Here is a 13,072-nt window from a genome sequence, read left to right on the forward strand (position 1 = left end):
AATATTTGATTTAAGTTGGTTGGTCCTTTGACAAGGTCTAACCTTCTTTCCATTTTATAATTCTATTAAAATTCATTGGTTCATTTCAAGATATTTGATGGTACTAAAGTACCACGTGACACTACTTACCTACCCCATGCACGAGAAGGAGGTAACAAAGTTCATTTCTCAAGGATGGGGTGGACCCCCTGTTAGTTTCCCAGGAAGGATCATACCAGTTGATAGAGCTGATGAATAACTATACAGGGTATGAATTTAAAAAAGTCTTTTTTGAGAAAATCGTGGTAGGAATTAAAAAAAAAACAATTTTCTCAAGAATATTACGGATCACCCGCAATTTTCCCAGAAATGAGAATCATGTCAGTTGATAGGGCTTATAAATAGCTATCCAGAATTTGACTATAGACGTTTTCGAGAAAATCGTGAAAACATGTTTTTCCAGTCATTATCCGCCTTTTTTCCGCCATTTTGGAATGAATTTTATTGAATTAAATTTTCTTATTGTTGGATCCTCACGGTATAAGGACCTTAAGTTTTAAAATTCAAGTCAATTGGTAAATTAGGAATGGAGTTATCATGTTCTCAGACATACACATAGCCTACATACATACACACACACAGACCAACACCCAAAAATCTTTTTTTTTGAACTTAGAGGACCTTGAAATTAGGGTACCTTAATTTTTTTTGGAAAGCAATACTTTACTTCCCTACGGTAATAGGGCAAGGTAAGTGAAAATGTTTCATCGGCAATACTTCGACATTATCCATAAAATGTCTTCAATGCTCTTCATCTCTGTTAGAATGTAGAATTCTAACAGAATAGCAGAATTCTCTGTTAGATGTTTCATCTTCACTTGAAACCAAAGTTGATAAGCTTTCTACAACTTCGAAGTGATTTACTAATAAATTATTTGTATATTTTACATCAAACGCTCAAAGCAACAGACAGTCAGAATATGCAGACAGACGGAGGATAATTACATCCTTAGTTGTTCGATTGCTGAAACGAGATGCTGAACGTCTGTCTCTCTCCCTATATCTGCTCACGTCTGCATCCAGACGTTTGATTCCTTCTTCGTCTATCTGCATACGTTTGTCTGCAGCTGCTGTATGTGTGCGTTTTCCTTTGGTAGTTTATGATTAGTTTGGTTAGTAGTCATCATCGTAAATTCCCAAGTGTCGTATTTATTGTGAAAATGATTCTTGGTGGGATTAAATTTTTTTAAATTGAATTTTGAATTTGATTTCAGCATGGACAAGCTATGAGGACTTGGCTGCTTATCTGGTCCCTTGTACTTCTACCAACAGGTGAGTCTACATTGAAAACTTTCACAATAAAATTCCTCTAGAAATTCCTAAATATATTTTTCCTTCTGTTGAGTTTCTCTTATCATCTGAGCGATTGGATATGGACCTGACCATTATGGATCTGGTCATATTAATTAACATAAATTAATTGACCTATGATATCGGATACCTAGGAGTACTCTGTCGAGTATTATAATACATACAGTCACAAGACAGAAAATTAAGCTCTATAAGCTCTATCAAAAGCTTTCAAATAAGTTTAATCATACATTAGGAAATACATAAGCTCAGCTTATCTATTCTCTATAAGAATAGTGGAATAGTGAAGCATCATGCTATATTTTCTCTATGCTATAGTAAGATCCACGTTATAATGGCAGTGTTTGATCAGCAATGGTATTGCTATCCTTGTCTATCATTCAACAAAGCGGATAGCTCTATCTCTTCCTCGCTTTGCTCTGTTGCTAGATCGACTTCCAACAATGTAGAATTGATAATTAATTAACAAAATATTTAATCTTAATTATGAAAATTCATTATGAAATTATTGAAAAATATAATTTCTTGCTTAATAGAATATAATTGATTATTTTAAACGAGAATGAACAGTTAATATTGCATCAATCAACCTGTATCAGCTACCGTCTATAGAAGGCATTTACAAGACAAAGGAACGTTTTTCTCCTATCTTTCTCCACTGCCATTATAACGTGGACCTCACCATAGTATCCAGCCTTGCAAGATGAATAAGCTATACAATCTGACACCGGGTTTCTAGAACACTGATTAAATCTAGTGGACCATCAAAATCGATAGATTTTATGTTCAATTTGATTTGATAAGTGGTCTAGAAACCGAGCCTCAATGTGAAAAGCGGTTATTGAATTATTTTGAAATCTTGTCAAATTCTGAATCACTTCATCATTATAAATATGACTTATATAAATTATATAATATATTATTTCAAAAAATAATTATATTCTATGCAGATCTTTTAAGAAACTATGTAACATAAATTTAGAAAGATGTAAGGATGTGTCTTTTCCTGAATATTTTAACACAGGAAAAACATGGCTTCAGTTGAAACATGGACGTCATTCAATTAGTCTTTTCCTCGAAACCTTTATTAAGAAATTTCATCTTTATTCGAGGAAGTTTAATACTCTCGACCTCAGTATAAACTTTCGCCAGGGGACAAATGTGATAAAATCTCGCCGAGAAAATGTGCTCTCCATTTTCTCCGCATAAATTCTCATATCAGGGTGTCTCATCTCTTTCAAACATGATGGATGTCAGTCATTGTCGAAACTAATTAACACCATGAAGATTTAAGGTATCGTAGAAAGTGTGATGGTAGTTCGGCAGCAGTGGTCTCTCTACGCACATAAATCTTGATGAAGGTGAGAGCCCAAGAAGTGACAAAGTGGGGGATGGGGGAGTGAGATGGAGGGGAAGTTGAGAGTGAAGAAATGAACGTTAGGCTGGATAGAGCTCTGCCAGAGGGATGATATTCCAGTTAAGACTACCAGAGATCGTGGGGTTTAATTTTGTCCGCGTCAACTCTCGCTCTGCTGTTCCCATCTCGGCCCGAAGCAGTAAGAAGAGCTAGAAGAAGAGAGAAGTGCTCCAAGTCGACTTACCGTTGATCACCGCTTCTCCAGCTGCTATCTCTCTCCATCTTACAGCTCTCGTATGTTTGCCGTCCTGTGAGCAGAGACTCCCACGCCACTGATCACAGTTTGAAGGCTCAAAGCAATAACCTTCCCGTCCAGAGTTCTTGCCCATCCTTCTGCTTATTTCTCTTCTCCTCCTCCTCCTCCTCCTCACCATCCTTCTTCTGCTACCGGTCAACGATATGAAGTCCAGTTCGAGCATCACCCTGTTTATACCCTATTCTGACACCTCCTGCTTCACACTTAGGCCAGGCTTAGACGTCTCACACCACATATATCCTCTCATATCATGAGCATCCTCTCTATATACTGGTTATCCTCTCATATCATGAGCATCCTTTCTATATACTGGATACTCATCTTCTTGATGAGAAACATTTTGAGGTTGGTGTTTTTATGAGGCCTGCACACTACAAGATAACGTTCGTGCCTATCCATGATCATAGAGTTTTATCAATATAGCCCAACATTTTCGTCATCAACGAAGCTTCGCTAACCAACTAAAGTATATTACCGCCACACTTTCACTTTTCCTTTGTTCTCATTTATCCAGCCTCTTCCACTATCAAACCTACTTACTTTTATACTTATTATTTTCATAGATTTTACGAAGATTTCAGGTACAGCCCAAAACAGTTAACAATTATTGTAATAAATTCTAATCCAAGTTATGTTAGTACTGCATTTATTTGGGACTTTCATTGAATGATAATTATATATTAATTAGCATTTGAATAAATGCATTCTCTATTTAATTCCGTCTGTAACCTGGTTGGCCGCTATGGCTTCGTATAAAATGAGTGCTGCTATCCAGAAATTGTCAGTTTGGTGTAAGGGTAAGCATTCCTGACTGGCAATTGGGAGGTACCGGGTTCGATTCCCTTAGAAGACTTTTGCTACTGCAGACATTGACAACAGGGTAAACAGCTAGATGGAAATTCGATGAGCGCTACGATTCAGAAATTACTATTTTCCCGGGCTGACAAATAATTTTTGGATAGTAGATCGAATTTCCATGTAGCTGTTAACCCTGTTGTCAATGTCTGCAGTTGCAGAAGTCTTCGGGGTGATTTACTGCATTTATTCAGGACTTTCGTTAAATAATAATTATATATTAATTAGCATTTGAATAAATGCATTCTCTATTCAATTTCATTTATAATGGATATTTCATTCCACTTGATCAGACCTATTTAAGATCTGCCATTCGCCATTCAATTCCCCAATGTGTTTAAATTCATTGTACTGTGAAAAAAATAATACATTACTTCATGAATATATTATTGTACATAATAGATGAATTGACCTTGAACATTTTTCTTCCCTCCACTAAATTGGTACAAAAAATTGGGAGAAATATTAAGATTCTCAGTAAAAATAACATCCATTTCAAGAGAATATGATTGATTATTATTAATGAGAAAATGTTGATGAAATGAACGTTATTCAGCATGGGTTGATGAATCCAACACAGCTGGATCCAATTCTCTAAGGTTGAGGAGCTAAAAACCAGTATAACTGATGCAGTAGCTACAGTCCGAGAAGTCATACATCAAATAATCAGGGCAAAATCAAATAATGTTATGTAGCTGTACACACACACTATAGTGAGGTCTACGTTATAATGACAGTGGATAAAGAAAGAAGAATAGCGATGCCGATTCTCTGTATTAATTAATTATATTTCTACACTGTCAAAAACATAATTGGCATCGTTGTGGACCTAGAAAAGGATATTTCCACCGGCTTTGTCAAATGATAGACAAGGATAGCAAAACCAAAGTTGATCAAATACTGTCACTATAACGTGGACCTCACTATAACTTGTCACTGACAAGTAATCTGATAAAAACATATTTGAATTTACTCCAGTACATGACTCGCCACAGTAGAGCTGATCAATTATTTCTCTATGAGTTTCTAAGTTTTTTTTTTCAAATTGTGATATAAAAGAATTTGGTCATCAGTGTTTTTGTGAGTGAATTTTTTCTACTTGTACTGTATCAGTTAACCTAGTAGTTTATCACGAGTATTTTTTTAATTTCGTATACATTCAAGTAATTATCGATTATCTAGTGATTCCCGTGCTTGTAAATCCACGTGACCTTATTCAACTCAGTTATTTCGGGAGTAGTGTTTGTATTACTTGTCCTCAGTGCTCATTCCTTTCATTCATATGTTAATCATTTTCCTCCACCTCCAACAACATCCTGTCGAATAGATGTGGCTGATAGTTCATAAGGACAGTCTAGAAATATTCCAATACGGTGAAAATAGCCAGAAACTACAATTCAGTTCCTAGTTGAAATCTAGTTACTATTATTGTGTCGGAAGAATTTATTTTACAATATTCAAAGCGAAGCAATACCCCTTGTTGCCAACCTTTCTGACGATCTTGAACTATTCCAATAAGGTGAAAATAACCAGAAACTACGTATAAATTGCTGCCAACCTTACTAACAATTTTGAACTATTCCAATACGGTTATCAGAAACTACATAAATTGCTGCCAACCCTTTCCACTCACTAATGAAGTTGCAGTGGCTGCTTTCCATACACTTCTCATTAATTTCCAATAAATTGCTCAGACCGGGTTCCAGCTGAACGATTCTGTGTTAATGAGTTGCAGCCACAATGACGTTCATATTTTGCATGTCTGCTAATGTGGAAGCCGTTGAAGATCGACGCTGTCTAATGTTTATTGAAGCGGCTAGTCGTTTAATGGAACGGAAAGCGATGCATTGACTTCTGAGCTGTTCAATGGGACTCGACATTCAGCCTCTGCCTGTGACCTGGCATGCGATGGTTCGCCAACTGTGAAATTGCCATCGCATCCATTTTCTAATTGTGCGCGCGCTGCTCTCCGCGGTATAAATTTCCCTACTTGTCACGCTTCATTGTTTCCGGCAACAATATCAATCAATTCTTCCGACTACGAAACCAATTAGAAAAGTCTGGTGAAAGTAATAATTTATTGCTAGAACACAATTGATGGATTTCCGGGAATTGGAGTTATTGATGAGTTATCAACGTTCCAAATTGAACATAACCTTTGGAATGGACATAACCCATGTATAATATTTAGACAATTTGAAACTAAATTAGGAAATTGGAGAAGTTTTGGGCAATAGCCTGTCTTTTCTTTTCCGATCCTTGTATTTTTTTTTGCTCACTTAATGAATAAATAAATTGATCAGTAATTTCAAGTATTTATTCAAAAATATAAGTTGATCACTGATCAACATTTTCTTATAGAAAGAACATACTATCATTGTAGTCGAGAAATCTAGAATAGATACATTGATTCAAAATAGACCTGACAAAACCTATACAAAATAAAAACAAAACCTGATTCATATGATGATTTTATTGAAACATTTCAAATTCATCAGATTATTAAAGTTTGTACAATGAAAATCAAAAGTCATAGCACTCTTTTTAATATTATCTATCTCAACAGAACATGTTTCGAGGTCTGAAAAGTAATTTCCAAATGTTTGATCAACTGATTCAATCAATCCATTTTGAAACTGATTCAAACTACTTACTCATTTTAATTAAATCTTGAACAGTTCCAATGAACTTGGAAAAACAACCATTAATGAATTTTAACATTTTTAACATATCAGAAGGAGCGAAGTTGAAGAGATTAATTAATGTTTACGATCGATTATTGATGTCAAAATTATAAAATGAATATCAAGGTGTTAAATTTCGTGCTTAAAATTAAAAATCATATTTATTGGATCATCGAATTTAATGAGTGATTAGAAACATCGTTTGTTGCTTGGAGCCTGTACAGAATCAGGGCAATATCGAAGTTGAATAGATGTTTAAACTGAGCTGTACAGAAAGAGACTAGTTTGTCAAAAATGAGGATTTTTATTGTGTTCCGAAATTCTCATTCATCTAGTCATTAGGCAATTTATTTGAAATAAAAATCAAGTCAATGATTGGGAGATAGTTAACAGGAATATCCCAAAATTGTTTCTCACTCGAATATTGATACGCCCAAAGAAGGTTATATTGCTGCTTCCGTTCCCGTTAGCTGCCGTTATAAGTAAAATTGATATCTGGGAGAATTCAAAACATGATGTTTGAGTTCACCTTTTGTGAGAGAAAAAGGTCAACACGTCAACAGGTCTCTGCATTTCTTATTCTCTTTCATTATCTGAATGGAAATACAACGGCTCTGGCTTGGACACGTCAGGGTCCAGTTTGGTTTGAAATTGTGAAATGCAGGAGGAACACTGAATGCTTCAAACATGTATGTTCGCGTCATAACAATCGCTGGACCCCGGTTTTGTTTGAATTGTACAATGTAGTGAACTACAAGTGAATAAATCAGCATAGTGGCTCAACATTATGGACATGTGTCAAGGCTGAACCGTGTTTAGTGTGCAGTTTCCATTCGCATTTTCAATTTGGCCGATGGCCGTTTGGGTAAAGAGTATTTGGACACAAAGCAGCTTGCAGGGCGGGAAAGGAGACTTTTTCCGGTTAGTCGGGCGAAGGCGAACTTCCCTCGGGAGTCGTCCTGAATCCGAACGCTTATTGTTCCCGCGTTCAGGGAAACGAATACAATTTTTCACTGTGCTGTTTGGATTAACTGATGGCCTCTGAACCCCTTTTGGGGGCTCCTGACCTTCGAACTACCCTCCTCTCTCCCAATCAACTCCCCACCCCTCTCCTCCACAACTCCACTCCCCTCTCCAACTCAATTGCCCCCCCTCCCACCACCAGGAGCCTGACTAGAACGTTTTGCAGGTGCTGTACAGTATAAATTGAATTCCAATGCAAATTTGGCAGTCACCATGGATTCGACTGTCTTGTATGCAAAGCACATAGCAGATGTAATGTGAGAGAAGGTTCAAGCCGGTGTTGTTGAAGTAATCAATGATTGTAAGGGAGGAAGAAAAAAATTTATCTATTTATTCATTTAAAATGCAAATGACACTAATGTAATAACATTGGAAGATAAAATAATAAGATAGTCCTTGTGCTATTTTTCTTCCAAATTTATAGGTGACAAAGTCCAAGATAAGGTTAGAATTTCACTTGTACAATTTTTATAAAATTTTAGTTCAAAATAAACGTGAAAAACTATAAATTTTGAATTTAGATGGCTTGAATTGATATAAATTGATTAGAAATATTCCACTCAATTATCACTTATAACGAATAATATTGAGTACATACATTCATGAATAAGTTGGGAAAGACTGTATGAAATCTATGTATCATCTGGTATGTATCTATGAAAGTAACTCGAGTGTTTGTAAAATACTCATGAATAAGTGGAGGATTTCACGTTGAAAAAATGTGTTTCTATTTACAAACTGAATAATTCGGAAATTGCATGCAAATGATTGTAAATGTACAGAATGAGAGACTTCTGCTACGGCAGATATTGACAACAGGGTAAACAGCTAGATGGAAATTCGATGTGCGCTACTATTCAAAAATTATTTGTCAGCCCGGGAAAATAGTAGCGCTCATCCAATTTCCATCTAGCTGTTTACCCTGTTGTCAATATCTGCCGTAGCAGAAGTCTTCGGGGTGAATTACAGCATTTAATTTATATTTTCGTTTAATGATAATAATGTTTGTCGAACATTTGTTCAGAATGAACCCGGCTTTAAAAGGAGCAAAATTCGCAAGCTCATAAATCATAATACTCCAAAGTTTCTTAAATTATTATCCTCAAGCTACTCCTAGTGTATTAAAACACAATAAAACATCAAGTTTTATTACCCTTTTTACTCTCCTTGCCCTATTACCATAGGTAAGGAAAGTATTGCCTTCCGAAAAAAATTCTTGAAAGAGGAATTGTGAGGAAAATTTTTGGTGCGGTAAGGGTAGCAGCGGATACATGGAGGAGAAGGAGCAATGCAGAGGTGGAGGAAGCACTGTAGGGTGAGAATATTGTTAGATTTGTCAAGGCCCAGAGAATAAGATGGCTTGGCCAAGTGTGGAGAATGGATAATGAGAGGCTTCCAAGAGCGACACTGAATGGAAAAATAGATGGACCAAGAAGGAGAGGTCGTTCAAGAAAGAAATGGATAGATGGTGTGGAGGAGGACCTTAGAGTGATGGGAGTGAGAAACTGGAGAGAGTTATGTCAGGATCGATCGAGATGGAGGAGAATCGTGGCAGAGGCCACAGCCCACAGAGGGCCGTAGGGTATGGTATGGTATGTATGCCCTATTACCATAGGTAAGGAAAGTATTGCTTTCCGAAAAAAATTAAGGTACCCCAATTTCTAAATTTCTATACGTTTCAAGGTCCCCTGAGTCCAAAAAAGTGGTTTTTGGGTATTGGTCTGTATGTATGTGTGTGTGTGTGAGTGTATGTGTGTCTGTGTACACGATATCACATCTCCCAATCAACGGAATGACTTGAAATTTGGAACTTAAGGTCCTTACAATATTATGATCCGACACGAACAATTTCGATCCCTCGAAAGTGAGCCACAAAAAATGGGGTTGCAGGTCAATGACCAGTGTGTGTGTGTGTGTGGTGTGTGTGTGTGTGTTGTGTGTGTGTGTGTGTGTGTGTGTGTGTGTGTGTGTGTGTGTGTGTGTATGTGTGGACACTAAAAGGATCCGACACGAACATTCTCGATCAAATGCAATTCAAGATGGCGGCTAAAATGGCGAAAATGTTGTCAAAAACAGGGGTTTTCGCTATTTTATCGGAAACGGCTACAACGATTTTGATCAAATTCATTCCTAGAGAAGTCTTTGATAAGCTTTATCAACTGCCATAAGTCCCATATATGTAAAAATTTCAGGAGCAGTGCACCATTAATGCAAAGTTTGATTTTAGATTCCTAATTATCAGGCTTCAGATACAAATTAAACAAAAATTTCAAGTGGAAAAGATTGAGCTCAAAAATCTCTACAATTAATGTTCAGTATCATTTTCACCTAAAATTGAAAATATGCTCGAAATTTGAGAGAATAAGATTTGAATAAAATTTTTAATTGCAAACTGTTGATTCTATTAAATTCATCCACTATGAAGAGATAGCAGACTTTGTGTGTCTGCAGCATTATTGTCCTGTCACCAGCTGGCTCAGATCTTAGAAAAGTAGACTTGAGATGCGCGGGAACACTATAGTCAGTTGATCAATTTTCATAACGGCAAGGAAAGTTGTGTGAGTGCACTACACCAGATTTTTATTTTATAACAACACAACTACTTTCGACTAGTAGCCACTAGAAAATGGTCTTGAAGATTTGAAACCAGTTGTGTTCTAATAAAATAAAAGGGTACATGATCACTTTTATTGTGATGCAATAATCTCAGTAGCCCTGAGAAGAAATTGAGTATCCTAGAACCTTATCCAGATTCGTATCTATCCTAATGATGGTATCCCAGAGTATCTTAGATGGTTCAGAGTATCCTAGAATCTTATTTGCGAAATTGAGTATCCTAAAATCTTATCTACACCAGATTACTATCCATTCGTATGATGGTCATCTACTCCATAGGATATATATAATCATATTGAAACCTCTAAATTCACTTATACAAATCTCCCTATTTCAAATCTTCCTTAGAGGAAGCACTTCCTCTATCAATAAACTTCACAGAATATTTCCAAGGAGCCTGTAGGAGACCTGTGGAATGTCTCAGCAGGACCAGATCCTGTGTTTTATAACGTTGATACAGATCCATTACCAAGTTTACCAAGTTAATCCGTGGTTTGGGAGAGACCACAAGCAGCACAGATGTAAAAGATAAGCATACCGAATGGATTTAGTGCAATGTTCAGACGGCAGTCATCTCAATTACTTCAGAGGGTTATCTCGACTTGTAGTGACGGGTAGAGGAGTGGAGGAATGTGGAGGTTTGTAGAGGGATGGATGAGATAAAGAGAGAGGATGAATAGATGGGATGAAGTAAGAGAATGAGGAGAAAGTGGAAGAGAAAGGAGAGTAGAAGAATGTAAAAGTCGGTAGGGATGTAGAGGGATGAATGAGATGAAGAGAGAGGATGAATAGATGGGATGTAGTAAGAGAATGTGGAGAAAGAGAAAGGAGAGTAGAAGGATGCAGGAGTCGGTAGAGATGTAGAGAAGTGACGGTCGAGTAGAAACATGGATGAAACGGATGGGATAAAGAGAGAGGATGAATAGAAGGATAGATGGGATGAAGTAAGAGGGTAAATAAGAGGAGGAAGCTGGAGAAGGTGATTTGTGGCAAGCAGGGCAAGAATAATTAATTGAAACGCTCAATCCTTCACAGCCGGCCAGAATGTTCTTCAACGAGGCGTCATGAAATAGCGCTTACTGTATTTGTAGTTATATTAACAGCTCTTACATGGAATTAAGTTGCCACTACAACCTCGGACATCCATCTACAGACTACAGACAGCCGCCCGCATCTGAACCCAAGTCACGTACTGCTGAAAAAGTGGAAAGCTGTGAGTGTATATTTCATAGCGTCTGTTGCTACCGCCGCGCCCTTATCGTGTTATCGCTCAGTTAATAATAAAATAATTCACCTGACCCATTTCCCCAAGTGATTTACTGTGCAAATAAAGGGAAGTTGTCTTGACTTGTTTCCAGTGATATTCTCGTTTTCCATTTGTATCAGTTTTCAATAACGATTCGCAAATGATTATTGAGAGAGTATTCATAGAACATAACGTTTACGTATTATAGTATTCGTATCGTTCCCATCATTAGCCCAGTCAACGAAGTGTTATAGAGGAAAAGTTTGGAAGACAATTTTTGAATCCGCAGCACTGTTTAGGATAGTGAGGAGGTAAACATATCAAAAGTCCCCACCCCTACCCCTTGTGCTAAGGGGGTGGGGGTGGCTCAAAGGAACCATTTTTTGGTTTCTCGCATATAACTCGAAAATTATGGATTTTACAGACTTTACTATTCTATAAGAAATTGAAGCTTACATAATTTCCTACAATATCGATTCATTTATTCATTTATTTATTTATTTTATTTGTCAAAATTTTGTTTATTTTACCATATTTACCATAAAGGTACCATTTTTTGGTTTCTCGCATATAACTCAAAAATTATGGATTTTACAGACTTAACTATCCTATAAGAAATTGAAGCTTACATAATTTCCTACAATATCGATGCAACAACTTTTCCAATATCTTTTTCACTTTTCGAGATTTCACCCCTTGTGCTGAGGGGGTGGGGGTGGCTCAAAGGTACCATTTTCTGGTTTCTCGCATATAACTCGAAAATTATAGATTCTACAGACTTAACTATTCTATAAGAAATTGAAGCTTACATAATTTCCTACAATATCGATTCAACAACTTTTTCAATATCTCTTTCACTTTTCAAGATATCCGCTCTAAAAGATGTGACATTTTTGAAAAAACACATTTTTTCCTTCGATTTTTTTATATTTTTGCTCTTAAAACTTTTTGAATATCGATGGGAAAAGTCCATGCTGATCATGAGCTCTTAGAGCATCAAATTCTCTTCAATTTGATGTATAATTTCACAAGTTTCTGCACATCCCCACGACTGTTGCAGCAGCTTCAGTATTGTGAGATCTGTGTGAGATCTTCAGTAATGCAAAAATAGACCAATTGACAAAGGAATTTGGAGAGAATGTTTTGAACACAATTTTTGACTTCGCAGCTTGTCAAAAATTGTCTTCCAAACTTATCCCTCTATACCCTTTTTTGAGCATTCATTGCCTGGACTATATACGAATCAAGGAATTCAAAGGTAGGAAGTTCAGTATTCAATTGAAGAGAGCGTTATTGGGAACGAGCAGCGATTGGGACTTGAGCCGCGTTTACACCAAAGTTATTAACAAAATGTTAATAACTTAATTCTTATAGATTCTATTAGATTGAACGGAACTTGACAAACACATATGATCATCAAGTTATGTATGATAAGTTATGTTCAATCTAATTGAATCTATGAGGATTCAATTATTAACATTTTGTTAATAACTTCGGTGTAAACGCAGCTTTAGTCAATCTATTAATGAATTATTCAATCACGGGCAAATCCTGAAACCTCTTCGATAGATCACCTTTGAGACAAACGCTGATGAGTGAACCAACAGCATTGGAAGAAAAAGCAG

The 13,072-nt window shown here is 36.5% G+C and overlaps 1 protein-coding gene across 1 annotated transcript in view; it reads left to right on the plus strand.

Moving 5' to 3' along the window:
* LOC111049177 (Down syndrome cell adhesion molecule-like protein Dscam2) overlaps positions 1 to 13,072 on the plus strand; it is a 390,077-nt gene that overhangs the window by 214,457 nt on the left and 162,548 nt on the right. Inside the window, 1 exon segment of the mRNA XM_039422097.1 lies at positions 1,254 to 1,311. Within this exon segment, the coding sequence (XP_039278031.1) occupies positions 1,266 to 1,311 (46 nt within the window). The 5' untranslated portion in view covers positions 1,254 to 1,265.

The sequence above is a fragment of the Nilaparvata lugens genome, chromosome 2 (genome assembly GCF_014356525.2).
Source record: "Nilaparvata lugens isolate BPH chromosome 2, ASM1435652v1, whole genome shotgun sequence".
NCBI lineage: Eukaryota > Metazoa > Arthropoda > Insecta > Hemiptera > Delphacidae > Nilaparvata > Nilaparvata lugens.